The 23,648-nt window shown below is 61.5% G+C and overlaps 2 protein-coding genes across 9 annotated transcripts in view; one reads left to right on the forward strand and one right to left on the reverse strand.

Annotated features, from left to right (window-relative positions):
- RAI1 (retinoic acid induced 1) overlaps positions 1 to 23,648 on the forward strand; it is a 106,958-nt gene that overhangs the window by 79,053 nt on the left and 4,257 nt on the right. For 2 of the 8 annotated variants that reach the window (XM_055576309.1, XM_055576307.1), the window contains one exon: positions 16,669 to 22,189. In XM_055576309.1, coding sequence (XP_055432284.1) covers positions 16,685 to 22,189 — 5,505 coding nt within the window. In that variant the 5' untranslated portion in view covers positions 16,669 to 16,684. Of the gene's footprint in view, positions 1 to 5,861; positions 5,980 to 9,580; positions 9,745 to 9,846; positions 10,762 to 10,959; positions 11,017 to 14,226; positions 14,509 to 16,668; positions 22,190 to 23,648 lie in introns of those variants that run through there. The other 6 variants (XR_008713008.1, XR_008713007.1, XR_008713009.1 and 3 more) reach the window with 6 other exon arrangements.
- Positions 5,407 to 7,212, reverse strand: LOC129650831 (uncharacterized). The gene is made up of 2 exons (XM_055579632.1): positions 7,087 to 7,212; positions 5,407 to 6,042 (listed from the first exon to the last, which is right to left on the reverse strand). Exons 1-2 carry the CDS (start codon positions 7,210 to 7,212, stop codon positions 5,407 to 5,409), a joined length of 762 nt encoding a protein of 253 aa, XP_055435607.1.

Raw genomic sequence — 23,648 nt, forward strand, 5'->3', positions numbered from 1 at the left:
ACTGGGGGCGAGCTGGTGGATGTGCTGAAGGCGGTGTCGCCTGGTGGGTTGGAAGCGTGGGCTCTGAGGAACCCCGAAGCTGCCCTGCTTCTCCCCATCAGTGTTTGGAACCTGCTGCTGAGTCGGTGCTCCTGCCTGACACTTCCAGACCCTCACCACGGCCCCCAAGGCCTCCTGCCATGCGGACCCAGGGAGGCCTCCGGGAAGCCTCCTCTGAGCCTGAGTTCCTGCTCAGGTGTGATTAGGGCCCTTCTGCCCCGCCCGCCCTCCTGGACTGGCCAAAGCTGCCTCAGGAAGTGTGCAGCCTGGCCATCCTTGACCCAACCCACATCCTTGAACTATAATAAAATCAGGCCTCACAGCACTTTACTATCATGGTGCTTCTGGTCCTCACAAGCTGTGCAGCTCTGGATAAGTGCCCTAATCTCTCTGAGCCTCTGTCGCATCATTGGTAAGAGGAGTTAAAATATGTAGACTGCTTCTTAGAGCAGGGCTCTGCACACGTAAACATCGTGTGAGAAGCAGCTACGAGGGTGACGATGACAAAGCACTTTTCTGTCCATGTTCTCATTGGTTCTTGCTCAACCCCGTGAGGTGGGCCCAGTCTCCTGGGTGAGGACATGGAGGCCCAGAGAGGTGGGGGCGGGGGCTCACCCGAGGTCACATGGCGAGTCAGTAGCAGCCCTTGGGTACTCGATGCCCTTTCCAAAGACACAGGAGGCTCTGGTCTGGAAATGAGCAGCCCAGAGCCAGGAGGACAGAAGGGCCTTTCTGAGTCCTCTTTCCACGGGCCCGGGCCTGCAGAGGCCTCCAGCCAGCCAGCCAAGTCTCTTTTACCCAAAGTGCCAGCTTGAGAACTCAGACAGCCAGGCCTCACTCTGGCCACTGCCTGCCGAGACAGCATGGCTGCCCACCCAGGCAGGCACCAGCTGCTCCTGAGGCCAGAGCCCGGTTCCTGTCACCCTAGACAGCTCCCAGCTTCCTGAGCCCCCTCCTCAGCCAGCACTAGGACTGGTCAAGGATTTTCCTGAATTTGCCCTCTATTATAAAAAATTATACAAATGTTTTCTTCTTAGAAATAACAACTTGCTTATTGGGCCCTGCTCTGCCAGACACTGTCCCTAGACACGCTGCCCTCCAGGGACTGACCCCCGCGCCTGCTCACGACTGAGGTACTGAGGCCCAGCCCCAGGGCGCGCGGGCGGCCCAACTGGGACTCAGCCCAGCATTCCCAGACGGTCAGCCGCACCCTCACAGCCCCTGGGAGCCAGAGACGCCTCTGCCCTTATCACGAGTGTTGCCTTTGTTTTGGCAGTTGGAGGGGAGCAGAGTGCTGGTAGAAATGGAGTGAGAAGTTCGGTGTCCCACAGACCGGGAGCCTTCCCTGTGAGCCCCAGGCCCTGTTCATCAAGGGCCCTGGCCGTGGCAGCTGCCCCCAAAGTGGTGTACCCAGAAGCGAGGTCCTGGCCTCTGTGGGGGTTCAGGCCTCAGTTTTCTCATCTGTAAGATGATGCATGATTGCCGTGCTGCCTGTTGCAGGACTCAGTGAGGCTGCCTCCTCTTGGCAGCTGGGCTTGTCCCTCCTGCTGATGGCCACAGCCTGCTGTAGCCTGGCAACTGGAAAACCGCCGGGCCAGATGGGAGCCCGGCACGGGGCGCACTCTCCAGCCATCTTCAGAGCCAGCCTGGAGGGTAGGTATTTATCCACAGTGTAAGCTTAAAATCCTAAGTGGGTATCACAGGCTCATGGTAAAAAATGAAAAATCAAGTACCCCTCCTCTTTTATACAGGTGGGGCCTCTCTGCACAGTCTACACTGTGGTTTGCTCACCAACCTAAAGGCTGCACCCCATCCACACACGAAGCCCATATCCATGGTACAGACCTCCGCACATGTGTGTTCCTCAGCCCCTCACGGGGACACATATAGGATCTCCGGGCTTTGGCTTCTGCACACTGCATGCAGTTCATGTGGTGCAGACCACTCTGGGCCTGGCTGGGCCAGGTCAGAGGCACAGCTGGTTCCTATTTACCAAAGAGCTCTCTCAGCGACTGCACCGGCTTACCCCCACCTCCGTAACTCGACCAGGGCCCACTGCCGGCCAGGAAGACAGGCATCACATCCACACCAGCACTGGAGGGGCCAAAATGAGTGGTTTCCCCAGAGGAATCCTCCGTGGTCTGGCACGCCGAGGGGCCAAGCCAGCCTGAGAGAACCCAGGTCTGCCCCCGGCCCCTCGTCTGGGGTGTGGCCTCGGGCGTCAGGTCTCTGGGCTCAGCACTGTCATCTGTGAAACAAGGGTGGTCATGGGACCCACCCGCGGGACTGGCATGAAGATGAAGTTTGTTGTGAAAGCGCTTACTAGGGCAGCACCAGGCTCGTGAGGTGGTGAGGATGGTCTGGGTGAGCCCTGTACCCACCCCAGGTCTGCAGCTCTTGGGGTCAGTGCTGGGGTCTGGATCTGTTGCCCCTCAGAAGGGGTCAGGGAATGGGAGAGGGTTTGGAACCATCAATGGAAAGGGGGATGAGTTTAGCCCAGTTTTTCACTGTCCTGACAGGGACACTGAGGCCCAGGAGGCCTAGACTTGAAGTGACCATGGGTTCAGCAGCATGAGCTGCCCTTCAGTGCTGCCAGGAAGCAGGGCTGGGTGCAGAGTCTGGGGGGCGGGGGGGCAGAGCTGCAGGACCCCAGCTCTGAGACAGACGGCTCGGGAACACGGAGCCACAGGCTAACGCCAGGTCCTGGGCAGCCCTCCTTGGACAGGACAGGACTCAGGGCCCCTCGCTGAGCCCAGCCTCCTCCAGGGGCTGAGAGCTTGCTGCCCTCTGCAGCCCCCAGGCCAGCAGGCAGCCTCACCTGGGAGCTCATTAAAAGTCACAGAAACCCAGACTCTGCCCTCCACCCAGCTCCCGCACAACAGCGGCAGTCCAGCTGGGAGGACAGCTCATCTGCCATGGGGGTCGGGACACGTCTGAGCACAGACCTTAACCCTGGGTCCCAGCCCCCGGCCCCAGCCCCTTCCTGACGACCTGCTCTGTCCCACCCTTAGCTCCCTGGGAGGCAGAGGCAGTGCAGGGTCTGGCTCTTGCCCCGTGGGCAGCGCTGGAAACTGCTGCCACTTGTGCTTCCTCCACCAGGCACCAAGCACGGCATCTCCGCCAGTCTCATGGACCCGCGTCGGCGTGTTGGGGTATGAGCAGGCTTCAGCTGGGGAGCGTGAGGCTCAGAGAGGTGAAGTGAGCGGCCCAAGGTCACCCAGCATGGTGTGCAGAGCTGTGTAGCATCAGAGCCCAGGTCTTTACAGGATGGGGACCAAGTTGGGCCAGGTGACAACTCTCAGTACTCCAGAGCCACCAGCGAGCCCCCACAACTGGTGGATGTGACTCTGACATCTCTGGAGCCCCCGTCTCGATAGAAGACTGCCCTCTCCCTGTGGTCAGCGCAGAGCTGGCCAGCAAAGATTCTCCCACAGCTTTCCAGAACGGGCTCCCTGGGGTTGGGCTGAGTTCACTGTGAACAACTGAGAGAGGCACTTCCCAGACACCTAGTGACCGGAATCTGGGGCGGGCCAGGAGATCTGGTTTAGTTGGAGGGGAGGCCCGAGAGGGCCGGGCCTGGGGAGAAAGAAACATGCTTTCAGCTACAAGCACAGAGAATGGGCAGAAAGTATCCTGTCCGTCCTGGGAGAGAAACAGAGTGCTGTTCAGAACAGCTGGACGCTGGACTCAGACAGCTGCCCTCCCCTCGGTTGCGCCCCCCAGCACCTCCACGTCTCACGGCTGCATGGAGGAGAGGAAAGTCAGCCAGGACAAAGCAGCAGCCGAAAACCAAAGGCAAATATTTTCCGTCCTGAGGAGAGCGGTCCCAGGCTGCCTCCGGATTTGAGCTGGTGGTTTGCTTTCCCCAAAAGCCAGTGCTTCTGGTCACCAGGCGATGTGTTTAGGGGGGCGACCCAGGATCCACCTGGTTTTGGGGAGAGCCAGGAATGGGGGGCAGAGGGGGCAGCAGGGCATCCATCCAAGCCTTGCCCGGAAATGGAAGCTCCCTTCCCAGCAGAGGGGCAGCAGGGGAGCCCGGAGCACAGGGTGGCCCCAGCTGTTCATCTGGCAGAGTCCCCCCAATCCAGAATCCAGCCTTGAGATGGAGACTCCCTCTCATATCAAAATAGGAGCTGCCTGTTTGGGCAACGCAAAGCTGCCAGGCCCTATGTGAAGTTGTGGTTTGTCCTAACCAGCCACACACGTGTGAAGAGCTTGTGACATTCACATCTGGGCCGCACATGAGGTTCCTCCTGGGACCCTCAGTAAGACCCCCATCACCAGGGTGGCTGAGTCTGAAGGGGTTGGGAGGGGCTTGGGGGGAGGAGATTGGGCGGGTAGTTGGTGGACGGTGTGATTTCTCTCCAGCTCTTCACCACATCAGGCCCCTGCCCTTTTTTTCTCCCAAGAAAAACAGTTTTCTGAAATTTCCAAAGGAGCGAACCAGGGCCTCCCTGTCATCCTTGACCCTAGAATGGGAGGACTCCTCCTACAAGCTGGGGTGGGAGGAGCTAGGAGCCCTCTCCCCACCCCCTTCCCCGACTCCAGGGCTCAGTTTCCCCATCTGTGAAATGAGAGGTTACATCACCTTCCAGATGGCAGCTTGAGGGTTAGCGGTATGATCTGCCAAGGCCCTAGGAGGGGACAGACACGCTGTCCTGCTGTTATACCTGCTTCCATGGTCTGAGGGTTACTGAGAATTTTCAAGACCTGGGGGAGGCCCCAGGCTCTGTATCCAGGCTGGTTGAGGAGAGAAGCCGGGTGACAACCCCCCTTTGCCCTGCCAGGCTGTGTGTGTGCCCAGGGGATCCCTGCTCTGTCCTCAAACCTCCTCCTGTCCAGGCCAGGCTGGGCCTCCCAGATGGCCCAAGGGTGTCAGCAGGCCAGCTGTTCTCACATCTGTATTCCACCCCAGCTCCAACCGGCCAGGCTTCTTACCTCTGCAGTAATTTTGGACAGAGGCTGCTACCCTGGGGTGGGAGCCGCGCCTGCTTGCTCCCCCCGCCCCCCCACCCCCCACCCCATTCAGCTAGTCCTGGGAGAGAAATCTGGCCCCAGTTCCCAAATATGCCCTGTTCTTTGCTGCTACTGGGCCAGCACTCCGGGCGGGAAGGCCCTTTTCCCTCTTCCCAGCAGGCCAGACCTCCAGTCTACCCCCCACCCCTGCAGGAAGGAGGTGGTCAGGGGGTCGATGCCTGAGCAGTCTGGAAAATGTCAAGTGACTGATCCAGCCGAAGCCCCCAGGGCTTTCTGGGTCCAGCCCTATCCTTAGCTGCCCCCCTCTCTGGGGCGAAGGACAGGCTGGGGTTTGGGTGGGTGGCCTTTTGGCGAGCAGGGTAATGGGAGTGGACGTGGACTTCCTGTGCCTCAGGCCTCTGAGGAAGGGGGCGGGGGTCTGGGCTGCTGGGCCTGCTGGGGAAGGGGCCGGGAGGAGGGGGCAGGCTGGGGGAGGAGCGCCCGCCCCCCGCACCCCAGGCCCGGCCTGGCGGTCCGCCTTGAAGTCGCCGGTGTGCAAGGCCGCTGCTGTGTAAATGGTGTGTGTGTTTGGAGCGGCTTAGGGAGGAGGCTGGAGATGGGGGAGGCAGCGCCCCACTTGGCGCCGCCGCTGCCGGAGGGTCCGCGTATTAGAAGCTCCAGCTTCGTGGATGATTGAAGAAGGGTGGGCGTTGAGGAGAGAAGGACGAAATCCAGAGGGGGTCTCGGCGCCCTGACTTGGCCGCCCCGCGTCTGCAGAGGGAGAGCTGAGCGAGCGCGGAGGGAGGCGAGGGGACGAGCGCGCCGGGCTCCCCGCCCCCAGCCCAGCCGGTTCCAATATTTCGCAGAAAGGCACGCGGCTCCTAATCGGTCCTTTCCAGGCTGAGATTTAGCCGCGCGATGCCCGTGCAGGGGCGGGGGCCGCGGGCCGGGGGAGGCGCTCGGAGTCCGGAGGCGCTGAGCGAGGTGAGGAGCCTGCGTCCTCGGCTGCTTGGCGGGGGAGGCGGACGGGCGCGCAAACCCGAGAGGCTGGGAAGGAAAGGGGGGCAGGTTAAAAATAACCCTCTCCGGCTGGGAAGCTCGCGCGCGCTCTCGCCTCGTTCGGTGCCAGAGGACTCCAGGGGAGGTGGCGTTGGGGAGGGCAGAGCGGGATTCCCCCTCCTCGGCGGGCGGGGTGCCCGCCTGCGCGCCGCGGCTGCACGTGTGCGGGGCCGTGCGCCCGGGCCCCCGCGCCCGGCCGGGGCGCCCCCTCCCCGGGACCGGGCGCAGCTGGCGGCGGAGGGAAGCTTCGCTCCATTATTCATTATTTACGAGCGTTAATAGGTTTGAGGCGCGGGCGAGGGCACGGTGGGGACCAAGGCACTCGGGCCCGGGATGCGGAGGGAAGGCCGTGCCGCCGCGAGGAGGGGGTCTTCGCGTAGGCCCCGGTGTTGGGGGCGCTCCTCTGCCTGGCTCCTCTCCGCCCGCATCGAGGCGGCGCGGAGCGCCTAGAGGGGAGTGCGGGCCTTTGATTGCGGCCGTCGGCCTCTGTCCTTAGCGTCCTCGCCCTTCCCGGGGCGCTGGGAGGGGGTACCGGCTGTACGCCCCGCCCTGCGCGCCCCTCGCGGCCGCCGCCGCCGCCGCGTTCCCGACGCAGCCCGGGCCTCATTTATCATCATCTTTGGTCAAGTGGAGTGTGCAAGGAACAGCTGCTTCACTCGGCTGACTTCCGAGGGCGGCTACAGCGGGAATCAGGGAGATGAATGATGGGGGCCGGGGGGGCACAGCCCCCGGGGTCCCAGCGCAGGCCGGAGGGAGGCGCGCGGTGTCTCCGCCGCCTCCGCCTCGTGGCGAGAAAAGCGCCCCTTCCTCGCTCCCGGCGCCTGCGATCGCGGGATTGCGGCCGGGGGCGCCCCAGGAGGGGCCGGCGCGCGGCTGGCGGAGCCCGAGGTCGCCGCGACCTTGCTGGGGTCAGCGGGTTGGGCGGCGGAGACGGCGGCGCGGCGTCTTTGGTGGCGCTTTCCGGATTGGCGCAGAGGCCGGGAAATCGGGCGGGGGCGGGCGGGGGAACACACATAGAAGGTGAAATTTTACCTGCCCCTGAGGGAGTCCTGCGGATTTTCTCCGGCAGCGGCAGGAGCTCTGCCTTTGTCTTACACGCCTGAAACATCTGTTGCGGGGGGGCCGGCGAGGCCGCAAGCGCCCCCGCACGCCCCCCATCCTCGCCCCATCCCCCGCTCGGCCGGCGCCCGCGCCGCGTTAACCCTGCAGACGCTGGGGCGCTCGCCCGCCGCCCCCAGGGGTGCGTGGGAGCCGGGGGCGGGGGCGGAAGGGTTAACGGCCTAGTCGCAGACCCTAATTGTCAGACCCGGGCCCCGCTTCGTTTCAATTACCCTAAGTAGAGACTGAATGCGCAATTAACGAAGTCAGCTTGCCAACTGGAAAGCCGGGCCGCGTTCACGTTGAGAATACTCCACCAGCTGACTCGGACTAAGCAATTTCCTTCTCTCGCTCCCTTTCTCTCTCTCTCTCTCTCTCTCTCCACCCCCTCCCTCTTTTTCTCTCTCCTTAATAATAAAATTATACCAAGCAGTTTGCGGTGTGGCAGGCGGCCAGAAAAGCGTTTCTTTAAACGCCGCCGTCTCACAATTAGGCAGCAAGAGGATTTGACACGCCGCGGCGGCCTGACAGGCGGCTTCCTCCCCTGGGGCTGGGGGAGGGAGGGGCGCCACTTCCCGGCTTCCCCAGGTGGAACCGCGCCGGGAGGGGCTGTCAGGATGCAGCGGAGAGGGGGTGTCAGGCAAGGAAGGGAGGGGAGGTTCCTTCCCCGGGCGGGGAAAGGAGGGGGCGTTCTCGGACTCCTGGGATGCTGGATGTCCAAAAGAAGGGTCTGGACCCCCACTTCTGGCCTCCAGCTCCAAGTTGGTTTTCTGGTGGCTGGGCATTCTGGAGCACAGATCTGTAGAGGTCTCTCAGCCCTGCGGGACCTCTTGGACAAGTCACAGCCCCTGTCTGGGCTTCCACTAACCCTCTGCAAAATGAGGAGGTGGCTTGACCTGGAAGGCTTCTGGTGGCTTACTGCTCACAGCAGCTGGCGGTGTGGTGGAGGGGGACGCTGGCACCCTGGTCAGAAGCAAGCCGGGAGACCCCTCTCCAGCTTTGTAGACCAGTGGGCCCCACAGAGTGGGGAGAGTGGCCCTTCCCTGGGAGCAGTGAGCAGGCAGCAGCTACAAATGGCGGATGACTGTGCAGGACTGCTGGGGAGCAGGGGAGGTGGTATCAGGTGGACGGTGGGCATCTGACTCCCCATCTGGGAGGGGTGGTAACTGGGACTACCCACCTGGTCAGTCCTGCCTCCCATCAGTGGGCCCCGTCCTTCCAGTCGGCCCTGACCACCTACTTTCCCCACCCCCAGAGCCCCTTGTGGGTGTCACACCCCCACAGTCATCTGCCTGTCTGATTGCCTCAGGAGGGCAGAAGTCACTGCTTTTTCCTCTGGATCCTCAGCACCCAGCTCTGCCCCTGCGCAGCGTAAGAGACGGGCTTGGTGAGCGAGTGGGTGCAGGCACTGAGGGCTGTGACCCAGGGGCTGTGGAGGGCAGAGCAGAAGCTCTGTCGTCCCTTCCTGGTTGGCTGCTGCACACGTCCTGGCCTCCAAGGCCTGTCATCCTCTGTTAGGGCTGTGATGAGGGTTAGGTAACGTACTCTTGCCCCTCTGTCCAGGCAGCATTTAATAGGCATCTACTGGGACTTCCTGGTGGTCCAGTGGCTAAGACTCTGCACTGTCAATGCAGAGGGTGCTGGTTCAATCCCTGGTCAGGGAGCTGGATCCTGCATGCCGAAACTAAAGATGCCGCCTGTTGCAATGAAGGCCCAGCACAGTCAAATAAATATTTTTTGAAAAAGGCCCGTACTTGGAGCAGTTTCTAGGCTTAGAGCCTAGGACGCAACAGATGAAGCCCTTGCCCTCCTCACGCTACTTTCCAGCAAGGCAGACACAGGTGAAGTGGCTCATTAGACCATTAATTATGTAATTACCACTGTGATGATGCCACCAGGGAGCCCGGCAGGGACCCAGCAATGTTGTGGGGCCGGGGGAGACAGCAGGGCCTCCCTAATCAGTGCTGGGGTGGGGCTCCGAGGAGGGTTATAAGCACCTCTGTGGCCTTGGGCCTCCTACCAACAGCCTTTGCAGCCCCCGGAGCTCTGGTTCCATGGGGCCCCCCGCGGCTCAGTGCTGCTCTCCACCCGGCCCCCAGTGCTCCACTCCACAGCTTAAGTGAATAGTGCTGGTCTGAGGGCTTCTCCCAGAGTCCAGGGAGTGTTCTGGGCGCTCCTGTTCCAACCTCTTCACATCAGGCACCCGCTAGGTGCCTGGCATTGCTCAGGCCAAGTGCTACCTTTGTCTGACACCAGGGAGCTTGTGAGCAAATACAGCCTGAAGCCCGGTTCTCTTGGATCTCTGGGGTGTTAAACTTTTTTACTTGGTTGATAACATTTTATTAAATTTTATAGAAGTCTAGTTGATTTATAATGTGTTGATTTCTGTTTTACAGCAAAGTGATTCAGTTATGCATATATTTTTCAGATTTCTTTTTTGTCCTGGTTTATCACAAGACATTGAATGCAGTTCCCTGTGTTCTACAGGAGGACCTTTGTTTATCCATCCTATATGTGATGGTTTGCATCAGCTGATCCCAAACTGCCCATCCATTCCACCCTTACCTTTTGGCAACTACAAGCCTGTTCTCTGTGAGTCTGTTTCTGTTCTGTAGCTATGTTCGTTTTTGTCATATTTTAGATTCCACATATAAGTAATATGTTGTATTTATCTTTCTGACTTTCTTCACTTAGAATGATGATCTCAAGGTCCATCCATGTTGCTGCAGATGGCATGATTTCATTCTTTTTATGACTGAGCAGTATTCCACCGTGTATATGCGCCACACCATCTTGATCCATTCCTCTGCCGATGGACGTCTAGGTTGCTTCCATGTTTTGACTGTTGTGAATATGCTGCTATGATCATAGATGGGGTGCATGTATCTTTTTAAATTAGAGTTTCCATCTTTTCCAGATATATGCCCAGGAGTGGGATTGCTGGATCTTATGGTAATTCTGTTTTTAGTTTCTTGAGCAGCCTCCATACTCTTCTCCACAGTGGCTACACCAATTTACATTCCCACCAACAGTGTAGGAGGGTTCCCTTTTCTCCACACCCTCTACAGCATTTGTTATTTGTAGACTTCTTAAATGATGGCTATTCTGACGCGTGTGAGGTGGTATTATACCTCATTGTCATTTTGATTTGCATTTTTCTAATAATTAGCAATGATGAGCCTCTTTCCATGCGCCTGTCAGCCATCTGTAGGTCTTCAGAGAAATGTCTGTTTAACTCTTCTGCCCAGATAACATTTTTTAAAATGAGAGATTCGTCTTTCTGTGAAACACTCAGAGGCTCTGGCACCTTGGGTCCTGCATCCCACAGGCAGCTGGAGCAGCTTCCCTCCCTTCTCACCTGCGCCCTTCACAGGTGCGCTTTCTGCCACCCCCCAGGGAGATCTTTGTCAAATGAGTGAGGAGGTGCAGCCACAAGCCCCTCATCCCCACCCAAGAATGCTCTGTACCTGTACTCAGTCTTGCTCTGGATATTTTCATACTGTGACACTTTATGTATGTATGTATTTTTAAACAATTAGACATTGGATTTTATTAACTGGCAGCATCTGAGATCTTAGTTCCCCTACCAGGTATCAACCCTGTGCTCCCTGCAGTAGAATGGTGGAGTCTTAACTACTGGACCAGCAGGAAAGTCCCATGTGACATTTTAAACAATGTACATTCAACAATTATTGTTCAGTCGTGTCCGACTCTTTGTAGCCCTGTGGGCTGTAGTCCACCAGGCTCCTCTGCCCATGGGATTCTCCAGGCAAGGATACTGGAGTGGGTTATCATTTCCTTTTGCAGGGGATCTTCCCGACCCAGGGATGGAACCCACATCTCTTGTGTCTCCTTCATTAGCAGGTGGGTTCTTCAACACTAATGTCATCCACGAAGCCCTTACTTGGGATATGGGTGCGAACAAAACAGGCAAAATCCCTGCTTTCGTGGAACTCCTTTCTAAAGAGGACAGGAAAAAGTGAAGCCAGCCAGCCCTGTGGCTAGTTACCTTAGAGAAGTAGGGGTGGTGTAGGGGAGATGGAGCGTGGGTTTCAAACACAGTGGTGAGGGTCAGCCACCTGAGAAGGTCACATGAGCAAAGGCTTGCAGCCCAGGAGCCAGAGGAGCCATGGAGATCCCTGAGCATGGTCTTCCCGGCAGAGGAAAGGCCGTGCAAAGGCCCTGAGGCCTGGGGAGATGCTGGACTGACTGCCAGTTCAGTCCTTTGGTATTTGCTCTTCCTCAGGAGGTCACAGTGGGTGGGGGCACACAGGGTGAGAGGGGAGGCTCTCTCCTTGCCTTCTTTGGCTCCCCTGAAAGCCAGCAGACAGATGGGCTCTCTGGCGTCTGTAGCATGCAGCCACCTGCAAGACCAGGGCACGGGGCAGCTGGGGAGCCCCCGACACCAGCCTCTGGACCAGCCCCTTGTACTTGAGTGCGTGGGTGACTGACCCTGGCCCTCTTCGCTGTCCGCATCCCAGCAGTACCCCCCGTTTTCTTTTCCTCATTTTGACAGAGTTGGGGAAAGGGGGTTGCTTTTTGTTGAATGGTGGATAAAATGATGCAAAAGCAGCTGCTATCTACAGGAGACCGATGGGCATGGAGCCCCCCTCGCCAACTGCCTCCTCCCCCCGGAGGGCTCCAGGAGGCCAGCAGCACAGCGGCGCTGACTCCTTCCTGCTGCACCACACCTCACGGCAGGGAGGGGGCTGGCTGGCCATCTGCCTCTCACCCCTGGACCATGGGCCCCTCCAGCCCAGCTGACCCAGGTCTCTGGACCTACTGGCCCTCACATCCCAGAAGCTGCACCGGGGGCGGGGCCAGCAGGCATGGCTTTAGAAGTCAGGGAACGGAGCTGAGAGCTTAGCTTTGCTGCCTGTGGGCTGTGCTATGGGAATTCAGCAGGTTAGGTTACTCCTGAAAGGGGGGTCATGGCTCCCTTCCTGGGAGGGGTGCCTTAGGGAACTAACAGAGCAGCAGGCCCACAGGCAGTGCCCCGAAGCACCCAGGATAGTGGAGTGCTCAGGTGGGGCACCACATCTCCTGGTGGGTGAACCCCAAGGGGGGGCTCTGGTCTGGTAGCTTAGTAGGTCTTGGCTGTTCCGCCAGGGAGTCCTTGGAGGAGGCAGCTTGGTGGGCTTTAGGAAGCGCATTCCAAACATCTACAGAGCCCAGAAGCCCCACCCCCCCATTCCAACATCCTTCAAAGAGCCCCTTCTCTTGGGACCCCAGCCTCAGCAAAGGGGCCTGGCTGTCTGCCTGCCTCTCTCCCGGGCCTATAGAGTGGCATGTCAGACCTGAGGGGCTCTCCCTTGGGTGCCGGTGAGCGAGGGCCACACAGCGTTTATGGGGGTGTTGCCCACACACGGGGCGGGGGGCTGCCTTGTTCTCTGTAATTCCTTTTGCCCCTGGATGGGCCCCTCTGCCCCAGGCAGACCTCCCCCAGCAACTGATCCCTAGGCCCTCCCTGTCCCAGAGGCCTGAGGGCACTGGGCTGTCTTGTCTTGGGGCCTCCTTGGAAACTCATTCCCCCTCCATTCAAGCCAAGCCCTTGGGACTCAAAATAGACCCCACAGAATAGCCATAAATTTGACTAGCGACTGATGGTTTTAATCAAGGTGTCCTGTTCACAGTCTTCATCACTACAACTCAGAGGGAGGCCCAGGTGGTCCCACCAGCTCTGATCCTCTTGGGACACCCCCAACCCCAGCCTCCTGGTTCCCCGGTCTTGAGGGAGGTTGGGTTTTAAAGCTTTTCCCCTGCAGCTACAAGTCAGAAAACCAGGCACAAAACCACCCTGGGTTAGCAGGTGGGATGCGCCTGTACCCCCAGAGCCAGCTAGGGTACAGAAGCTCCCTTCTCGCCCCCCCCTCCCTCCCCAGCCCCAGCAGCGCTGCAGTAAGCTGCTGCCTGTGCTGTCAGGCCCATCTCCCTGACCTGAAGCCTGACCCTGGGGGCTGAAGAGGCCGTGGACCCAGTGAGTTCTCTCTGAGGCTGCTCAGCGCACAACAGGCAGCCAAGAGTGGACTCCCTACGGTGGGGCGGGCCCCAGCCAGCTTCTGGGGCCTCAGAGGTTGCAGAGGGGACATTGGAACCCCCTTTCCTTGTCGTGCTCTGGGGGCCTTCCTCTGAAGTGGGAACTCTCAGTCCACGCTGCTGCAGCGTCCATCTGGAAGAACTTCCTGTGGGTGGCTCACAGGCAGGTCCTGGGTTTTCTGAGCCTCCCATTCTCTGTAACAGGGCAGGAGGCAGGAGCAGGCCCCATGGCCAAGGCTGCCCCTGCCCCCATGGGCCCCACGGTGCCTGCAGGGGGACCAGAGACTTCTGCTCTTTGCCAGAAAGAAGGGCTGAGCCCTGGCTCACCTGCTACCGAACACCTTTGGGGGCTGCTGGTCTTGTGCCTGGGGTGGGCTCGGGGGCTCATCGCATCCCCTTGCAGGGCAGGGATACCCGTCACTGAGGTAGAGAAGCCCTGGGGCACGGGGTGGGCAGGCCAGCTTGCAGGAGTCACCATGGGAGGTGATCTAGAGCTCAAGACTGACTTTCTCCCTCCCTCCTTTTCCCTCTTCCTTTGCTTCCCATTTGGCTAGAATTTCAGAAATGTGCCTTGACCTAGTATCTGGGAGAAGGGGGAGGGGAAGCAGGGATGGGGAGGCCGGGCTGGACCAGGAGTGAAGGAGTGTTGGCGGGCACACCCCTGACCCCCAGCTGGTGCCCTCCTGCCCCCTCCTTCCCTCCCAGATTCGGAGGTTACCATCTACCTCCCGATGCTGCCCACCCCAGCTCTCTGCCTGCCTCTTTCCCTTCTGTCCTTTGATGGTCCTCTTGAAAAGTAATCATAATCACAATAATTAATAACAACAGAGCCTGTGGCGGCCCAAGGCGGCTTTTAAAGAGGCCGAGCCCCACTTTGTCCCGGTGGTGCTGGTGGGACGGGGCCTTTGTTCCTGCACAGGTTGGGGGGGCCCGCCCCCGCCAGGCTGGGGGGCGGCGCTGGGGTGAGCGTTCTGCTGCCTTCTTCATCAGGCGCAGGGCTTCTCATATTTTAATTGAACTGTCTTTTCTTCGAGATAGATGCTCTCACCACGTCCAGCTGCTCCTGTGTATCGGAAAACCCGCTGTAACACGGCTTGGCGACATTAAAAGATGCGGCAGCTGGACTGATTAAACAGGGAGGGGGCGCTGGTCAGAGCACGCTCTCTTTTTAAATAATGTTTCTGGTAATGCATTTTGGGGGAATGTGAAAAAAGTGTATTAAAAAAAGCTGTAGAAATGTTAATGATATCCACAAGACACTCAGCGGGAAATGAGCACGATCTGGGACTAATAAAAGCCGGGATGTAATTTGTGCAGAGAGACGAGGCGAAGCCTCCCAAGCCAGCCTGGGTGTGCAAGTTCCGGGCTTGTAACGTGGCTGGGGAGGGCGGGGCAGGGCCCAGGGGCCCAGCCGACCCTGCGTGCCCGTGGGGGACACCCTGAGCAGAGGCACCTCCAACTGCCTCTGAGAGCCTGGGCAGTGGGGGCCGCCCACAAGTGCTGCCTGAGGGCAGCAGGGGGCGCCCACCTGGGAGCCCGGTGTGGGGGCCCCGGGGCTGCCCACCTGCAGGAGCCACCCGTTAGAACCAGCACTGCCTCCAGCTCTGGGTCACAGCAGGCACTCCTGTCGTGTTTGATCCAAGCCGCGGGATGGACTGAAGTGGGTCAGAGGGGGGCCTCCACATCAGGGCGCCTGTGATGAGCCAGGCCATGACGGCCATGGGGCTGGCCCTGGAGTGGGCTGTGGGGCCCTGCGGTGGGCTTGGGGCCCTGGGGCTGAACCAGCCAACTGCCAAGGCAGGGAGGGGCCTGGGCTGGTCTAATGGGGCTCCTTGGGGCCGTCCAGCCGCCCTAGGCTGGACCTGCTCAACTTGGGCCCCTCCCGACTGCTGCCCCGACCCCCACAACTGCATGAGGAGGTGGGAGCTGGATGAAGAAGGGGTGACCGAGACCCCCGGGGGAATGCTTCTTCCTTTTCACATCTGCGTGTCGGCATCCCTTCTCTGTGCCCCCTTATTTTCTGTGCCTCACACAGCCCTGGAGGCTTGGAGCACACGCCAGGCCACCCCTTCCTCTTGGGTTTGGAATGGGCCCCGAAAAGTCCCCTGTGCCCTTCTGGGGGCCTGGGCCCTGCAGGTGAGCAAGGTGTGGGTAAACCCAGCGGCTGGGATCAGGCTGCCACTAGCCCTCGCTGTGTCTGCCCATGAACCAGGGGTGTCCTTGCTCCTTCTTCCCTCCTCGAAGGGTCTTGGGCAGGGGGTGGCCACTAGCCTGGACGCTACAGCCGGCCTGTTATGTGACCCCATGGTTCTGTCCTGAAGGGCCTCCCCCCCAGCCCCACCCCCACCCTGGGGTCATTTCCTGACCCAGGATCTTGCTTTGGTGCAGGCTGGACTCCTTGCATGCCCAGCCCCGAAAATCATAAACAGATGGGCTCTCGGCCTGGCCCTGACCCGGTGCAGGCGGGCGGGGCTGACCTGGAGGCCCACGCGCCTCAGGCAGAGGGACTACAGCTCTGCCCCATCGCTGCCTCGTCAGGGCCGCGCGGCCTGTTCACGTGCCTGTGACACCAACACAGGAGGCAGGGCCACTGCCCGTGCTCAGGCAGGGACAGCTTATGCCCACAGTGGCTCAGTGGCCCCTCATCAGCGCCTGCCAGAAGGAACAGACAGCTTCCAGAGGGCATAGCAGTGACAGAGAGGGGGAGAGGGAGAGAGAGAGCGTGAGTGTGTGTGTGTGATGATAGACAAGGGGAGTGTGTATGTGCAGTGATGAAGGGGTGTATGTGTGTGTGTAATAGACAAGGGGAGTGTGTGTATGCAGTGATGGTGTGTGTGTGTGCAGTGGTGGAGAAGGTGTGTGTGTGTGATGATAGACAAGGGGAGTGTGTGTATGCAGTGATGAAGGGGTTTGTGTAATAGACAAGGGGAGTGTGTGTGTGTGTGCAGTGATGAAGAAGCTGTTTGTGTGTGTGCAGTGATGGAGAAGGGGTGTGTGTGTGCGTGCACGCATGCTCACGTGCATAGACTCCAGGCCTCAGTGAATGGTTTCTGGGGCAGGGCAGGCCATCCCCCGTGCCACGCACACACATACACACACTCACGAGCTGGGTCACGCCTGAACACTGCTGCGCTGGGGCTAGATTACCGGATCCAGCAGCCCCAGGGGACGGGGGAGCGGGAATGGCTGATTCTGAGCCGGCGGGGAGGGGGAGGGGAACTGGTGGCAGGAGGGGGCAGCTCCCCAGTGGCTGGCGCTGGGCAGCCGGGCTGCACCTCCCTGTCCCCGTCAGAGCAGGAATTACAGAGCACACGGCCCTGACACACAAGTTGTCAATATGTGCACAGCTGGTGGGGCGGCTGCAGGAGGGGGCGGGGCAGGAGGGGGCTGGCTTTCCAAGGGAAGGAAATGGCCCGTCTGAACCCCGCCCGCTCTGCCCTCCTCTCCCCGCCCTCCCTCTTGCCCTTTCTCTTTTCACAGATAACCAGCCCAAGTCATGCAGTCTTTTCGAGAAAGGTGTGGTTTCCATGGCAAACAGCAGACCTACCAGCAGACCTCACAGGAGACGTCGCGCCTGGAGAACTACAGGCAGCCAAGCCAGGCCGGGCTGAGCTGCGACCGACAGCGTCTGCTGACCAAGGACTACTACGGCCCGCAGCCCTTCCCCGGTTACGAGGGCGGCACGGGCACGCCCGCCACAGCGCGCGCCGGCAAAGGCCTGTCCTCGCCGCAGGCCCCGCCGGGGAGGCCGGCCTTCGCGGGCTACACCGTCCAGGACGGCAGCCCCTACACGGGCCGCTACTCGGGCGAGGAGGGCTTGCAGGCCTGGGGGGGCCCCCAGCCACCACCCCCTCAGCCGCAGCCCCTGCCAGGTGGGGTGGGCAAATATGACGAGAACCTGATGAAAAAGACGGTGGTGCCCCCCAGCCGGCAGTACCCAGAGCAGGGTGCCCAGCTGCCCTTCCGGACTCATGCCCTCCACGTCCAGCAGCAGCTGCCGCAGCCCCCACCATCCCTGGCATACCCCAAGCTCCAGAGGCAGAAACCCCAGAGTGACCTTGCCTCCCCTCTGCCCTTCTCCCAGGGCAGCCACTTCCCCCAGCAGTCCCAGTCCTTCCCCACCTCCTCTACCTACTCCTCCAGTGGCCAGGCCGGTGGGCAGGGGGCCCACTCCTACAAAAGCTGCACAGCCCCCTCCGCCCAGCCCCACGACAGGCCGCTGACCGCCAACGCCAGCCTGGCCCCAGGCCAGCGGGTCCCAAACCTTCATGCCTACCAGTCCAGCCGCCTCAGCTATGACCCACAGAAGCAGCAGCAGCAGCAGCAGCAGGCCCTCCAGAGCCGTCACCATGCCCAGGAAAGCCTGCACTACCAAAACCTCGCAAAGTACCAACACTATGGGCAGCAAGGCCCAGGCTACTGTCAGCCGGACGCGACTGTCAGGACCCCAGAGCAGTACTACCAGACCTTCAGCCCCAGCTCCGGCCACTCGCCGGCCCGCTCCGTGGGCCGCTCACCCTCCTACAGCTCCACCCCGTCGCCACTGATGCCCAACCTGGAGAACTTTCCCTACAACCAGCAGCCACTTGGCCCTGGGGCCTTCCCCGCTGGCCTCACCGACCACAGCCACTTCATGCCCCTGCTCAATCCCTCCCCGACGGATGCTGCCGGCTCTGTGGACACCCAGGCTGCCAACTGCAAGGCCCTGCAGAAGGACAAGCTTCCCGAGAGCCTGCTGTCGGACCTCAGCCTGCATAGCCTCACGGCCCTGACCTCCCAGGTGGAGAACATCTCCAACACCGTGCAGCAGCTGCTGCTGTCCAAGGCGGCCGGGCCTCAGAAGAAGGGCCTCAAGAGCCTGGTGGGCCGGACGCCGGAGCAACACAAAAGCCAGCACTGCAGCCCGGAGGGCAGCGGCTACTCGGCCGAGCCAGCGGGCACACCGCTATCGGAGCCGCTGAGCAGCACGCCGCAGTCCACACACGCTGAGCCGCCCGAGGCCGACTACCTGAGCGGCTCTGAGGACCCGCTGGAGCGCAGCTTCCTCTACTGCAGCCAGGCCCGTGGCAGCCCCGCCAGGGTCCACGGCGGCTCCAAGGCCAAGCCCGAGTCCGTGTCCACCTGCTCCGTGACCTCGCCGGACGACATGTCCACCAAGTCCGACGACTCCTTCCAGAGCCTGCACAGCAGCCTGCCCCTCGACAGCTTCTCCAAGCTTGTGGCTGGCGAGCGAGACTGCCCACGGCTGCTGCTCAGCGCCTTGGCACAGGAAGACTTGGCCTCCGAGATCCTGGGGCTGCAGGAGGCCATCAGTGAGAAGGCCGACAAGGCCTGGGCTGAGGCACCGGGCCTGGCCAAAGACACCGGCAAGCCGCCCTTCTCTCTGGAGAACCACAGCGCCTGCCTGGACCCTGTGGCCAAGGGTGCATGGCCACGGCCAGGGGAGCCGGAGGCCCTGCCCGAGGCCCTGCAGCTGGACAAGGGCAGCAGCGCCAAGGACTTCAGTCCGGGGCTATTTGAAGACCCCTCTGTGGGCTTCACCACCCCTGACCCCAAGAAGACAGCTGGTCCCCTCTCCTTCGGCACCAAGCCCACCCTGGGGGCCGCGGCCTCAGACCCCACCGTGGCTTTTGACTGCTTCCCAGACACGACCTCTGCTGGCTCGGCGGATGGTGCCCACCCCTTTGCCTGGCCCGAGGAGAACCTGGGGGATGCCTGTCCTCGGTGGGGGCTGCACCCCGGCGAGCTCACCAAGGGTCTGGAGCAGGGCGGAAAGGCCACTGACAGTGCCAGCCAGGATGGCACCCGGGAGGCTTCGGCCTGCCTGGGCTTCCAGGAGGAGGCGCCCCCTGGGGAGAAGGCTGCGGTGCCCCGGGACTCCCAGCAGGAGACGGTGGGTGGGGTGAAGGAGGAGGCCGGCGGGCTGCTGCAGTGCCCCGAGGTGAGCAAGGCCGACCGCTGGCTGGATGACAGCCGGCATTGCTGCTCGGCTGCCGACTTTGGGGACCTCCCACTGCTACCGGCACCGGGCCGGAAGGAGGACCTGGAGGCCGAGGAATACTCATCCCTGTGCGAGCTCCTGGGCAGCCCCGAGCAGAGGCCGGGCCTGCAGGATGCGCTGTCGCCCAAGGCCCCACTGCTGTGCGGCAAGGAGGAGGTGGAGGAGGTGCTGGACCCCAAGGCCGGCTGGGGATCCCCGTGCCCCCTCTCTGGGGACTCAGTCATCTTGCTGGGCCCCACTGTGGGTGCTGAGTCCAAGGTCCAGAGCTGGTTCGAGTCCTCCCTGTCCCATATGAAGCCAGAGGAAGAGGGGCCCGAGGGGGTGCTGGCCCCAGGGGATTCCGCCGCCGTGACCCCGGAGGCCTCCCTGGCACAGAAGCCAAACAAGCCTGCTGTGCCCGAGGCCCCCATTGCCAAGAAAGAGCCTGTGCCTCGCGGCAAAAGCTTGAGGAGCCGGCGGGTGCACCGGGGGCTGCCTGAGGCCGAGGACTCCCCGTGCAGGGCACCGGCGCTGCCCAAAGACCTGCTGCTCCCCGAATCGTGCACAGGGCCCCCCCAGGGACAGATGGAGGGGGCGGGGGCCCCAGGCCGGGGGATCTCAGAAGGACTTCCCAGGATGTGTACCCGCTCCTTCACGGCCTTGAGCGAGCCCCGCACACCCGGACCTCCAGGCCTACCCACCACCCCTGCCCCCCCAGACAAGCTGGGGGGCAAGCAGCGAGCCGCCTTCAAGTCAGGCAAGCGGGTGGGGAAGCCCTCCCCAAAGGCCGCTTCCAGCCCCAGCAACCCGGCCGCCTTGCCCGTGGCCTCCGACAGCAGCCCCATGGGCTCCAAGACCAAGGAGACGGACTCGCTGGACGCACCGGGCAAAGACCAGCGGTCCATGATCCTCCGGTCCCGCAGCAGGGCCCAGGAAGCCTTCCACTCCAAGCGCAGGCGGCCCTCGGAGAGCCGACTGCCAAACTGCCGTGCCGCCAAGAAGCTCCTCGCCAATAACCACCTGCCTACCACGTTCAAAGTTGCTGGCAGCCCCCAGAAGGAGGGGAGGGCGGGCCAGCGGGTGAGGGTCCCCAAGCCTGGTGCCAGCGGCAAGCTCTCAGATCGACCCCTCCACGCCCTCAAAAGGAAGTCAGCCTTCATGGCTCCCGTCCCCACTAAGAAACGCAACCTGGTCTTACGCAGTGGCGGCCTCGGGGGAGACGTGAAGGAGGAGGGGGCCGAGGGCTCCCCCACCCTCTTCAAGAGGATGACGTCTCCCAAGAAGGCGAAACCCACCAAGGGCAATGGTGAGCCCACGGCGAAGCCACCGCCCCTGGAAACCCCGGACACTGGCCTGAAGCTGGCCTCACGGGCGTCCTTCCAGGGAGCCATGAAGACCAAGGTGCTGCCACCCCGAAAAGGCCGGGGCTTGAAGCTAGAGGCCATTGTGCAGAAGATCACCTCGCCCAGCCTGAAGAAGTTCGCATGCAGAGCACCAGGGGCCCCTCCTGGGAATCCTGTGAGCCCATCCCTCCCCGAGAAAGAACGTGGGCTCAAGAGCGCTGGGGGAAGCCTTCTGGGGGCAGAGGAAGGTCTCTTAAATGTGAGCCCCGGGCAGAAGTTCCCGGCAGCTCTGGGGGCCGAGCCGTTGTGCAGAAATCCGACCAATAGATCCTTAAAAGGCAAACTCGTGAACAGTAAGAAACTGTCCTTGACCGATGGTTTCAAAACAGAGGCCTTCACGTCCCCAGAGGCCCTGCTGCCCGGGGGCACTGCCCTGGCGCCTAAGAAGAGAAGCCGGAAAGGTAGAACTGGGGCCCTTGGACTCCCCAAAGGCTCCCTGGAGAAAAGGCCCCACCTCGGCCCAGCTCTGCTGCTGACTCCCCGAGACAGGGCCAATGGCACGCAGGGGGGCAGTGAGGACAGCTCTGGCGTAGGAGGCAAGAAGCCAAAGACGGAGGAGCTGGGCCTGGCCGCCCAGCCCCCAGAGGGCCGGCCCTGCCAGCCCCAGACAAGGGCACAGAAGCAGCCGGGCCATGCCAACTACAGCAGCTATTCCAAGCGGAAGCGCCTCACACGGGGCCGGGCCAAGAGCACCACCTCCTCACCCTGTAAGGGGCGTGCTAAGCGGCGGCGGCAGCAGCAGGTGCTGCCCCTGGATCCCGCCGAGCCTGAAATCCGCCTCAAGTACATTTCCTCCTGCAAGCGGCTGCGGGCAGACAGCCGCACCCCCGCCTTCTCGCCCTTTGTGCGGGTAGAGAAGCGGGGTGCGTTCACCACCGTGTGCACTGTTGTCAACTCCCCGGGAGAGGAGCCCCAGCCCCAGAGGAAGCCTTCCTCCTCCTCCTCCTCGTCCTGCTCCTTGGACACGGCCGGGGCCTCCCTAGCCACGCTCCCTGGAGGCTCCGTCCCACCGCCTCGGCCCTCCCTGCCCCTCTCCTCCACCATGCACCTGGGGCCCGTGGTTTCCAAGGCCCTGAGTACCTCTTGCCTTGTTTGCTGCCTCTGCCAAAACCCGGCCAACTTCAAGGACCTCGGGGACCTCTGTGGGCCCTACTACCCTGAACACTGCCTCCCCAAAAAGAAGCCAAAACTCAAGGAGAAGGTGCGGCTGGAGGGTGCCTGTGAGGAGGCCTCGCTGCCTCTTGAGAGGACACTCAAAGGCATCGAGTGCCCAGCTGCTGCATCTTCTGCTGCCACTACCACCACCGGGAAGCCCCCCAGGCCTGATGGCCCAGCCGATCCGGCCAAGCAGGGCTCTCTGCGCACCAGTGCCCGGGGCCTGTCCCGGCGGCTGCAGAGTTGCTACTGCTGTGACGGCCGGGGGGATGGCAGTGAGGAGGCAGCCCCAGCCGACAAGAGCCGCAAGCATGAGTGCAGCAAGGAGCCGCCGGCTGAGCCTGGTGGGGACACCCAGGAGCACTGGGTGCATGAGGCCTGCGCTGTGTGGACAGGCGGGGTCTACCTGGTGGCCGGGAAGCTCTTTGGGCTGCAGGAGGCCATGAAGGTGGCCCTGGACATGGTAAGAGGCCAGTCCCGCCGGGTGGGTCCTTGGGTTCCGCAGGCAGGCCTTTTCAGTGCCCTGGTGTGGGCCAAACAGACCAAGTCACAAATGAGTCTGGGGCTTAGCCAGAGAGCGGAGGCACCCCCGGGCCAAGGCAGGACACAGTTGCCCACCCTGTCTTAGACCTCCCTGCTGCCCGCTCAGCCTGTACCCACCACACACTCAACTCACCCCTTCCAGCTGCAGCCCCTGCACCCTCCTGACACCCGTCTCCAGTAATCAACTGAGACGCTGAGTCTCCAGATGACAAGGGACCTCAGAACTGCCTGCCTCTTATGATCTGAGGTGGATCAGGGCCTCAGAGAAAGAGCCCCTCCAACAACAGGTGGCTGGATGGTCAGTCAGCCCTTGTCGGTAGGGTGGTTCAGGGGTCTTTCCTGCAAGGCCCTGCCTGAAACATCCCAGAGGAACTGCAGTCGCTGTGCCTCTAGGCACATAGCCTAACCTCTCTGTGCCTCCGTTTCTTCATCTCTAAAGTGGGCATAACAGCCCCATCAAGCTGTCACAGCTGTGCTTGGCCTACCCACGAGCCCATGACTTAACTGCTGGGGCCGTGACCGTGGCAGCTGTCCGAGGACACTAGCATGTGTCCCAGCAGTGACTGTCACTCTGGTTACTACAGCTCTCTTGCTCCACGAGCTCCCTGCTGTGGACCACGCTCCTGTCCCCTCGCCACACTGCCGTCCAGTGTCTCCTGGGCAGGCACCCACCATGCCACCCTCCAGCTCACTGCCCTGCACCCTCCCTGCCTGCCCACCTGCTTCCTCTTGGTCCCCACTCCCCCGGCCCCGACAAGCAGCCCTGTGCTGGCTGTCACCAGGGAGACAACTTTGCTGTCCACATCTCCCTGTTTCCTGATCCTCTGCTACCAGGATGTGGTCCAGGACCTCTCCATGCTGGGGCAACCCTCCGCCAGCCTCCACCCGTATGGAGGAAGGCCCCCCTGGCCTGACAGCCCAGGCCCCTGCGCTTCCCTGCTCAGTTCTCCTTTCCTCCCATCCTGTTTTCGTGTCTCTCATCACTGTCGCATTCCCAGCTGCCTTGAAATAGGTTCAGGTGTTCCCCTCCATTGAACGATAACGCCCACACTGAGATCCCCTCCAGGAAGCGCCGGGTGGCCTCCCCGAGGTGCACATCCTCGAAGCCCCGACCCAGCTGTGCTGCTTCTACACCTTGTCTGAGCCCGGGTGGGGGCCAACCCTTGTCCTTCCTCCGTTGCCTATTCCAGGCGCTTTGGTCTGACCTCACTGACGTCACTGGCCTCCCGCTGGACTGAGGCAGACGCAGGGGGTCTGAGTGGCCTTGTACGTTCCTGGTGTCACATGGCTATTAAGTACTGGAGCACTTGGCCTGGTGGTCCCATCTCTGCCTGCTGTGCCATCCTCCATAACCGGTCCCGAGGCCTCCCACCCTGGGA

The sequence above is a fragment of the Bubalus kerabau genome, chromosome 4 (assembly GCF_029407905.1).
Source record: "Bubalus kerabau isolate K-KA32 ecotype Philippines breed swamp buffalo chromosome 4, PCC_UOA_SB_1v2, whole genome shotgun sequence".
In the NCBI taxonomy this organism is placed as follows: Eukaryota; Metazoa; Chordata; class Mammalia; order Artiodactyla; family Bovidae; genus Bubalus; species Bubalus kerabau.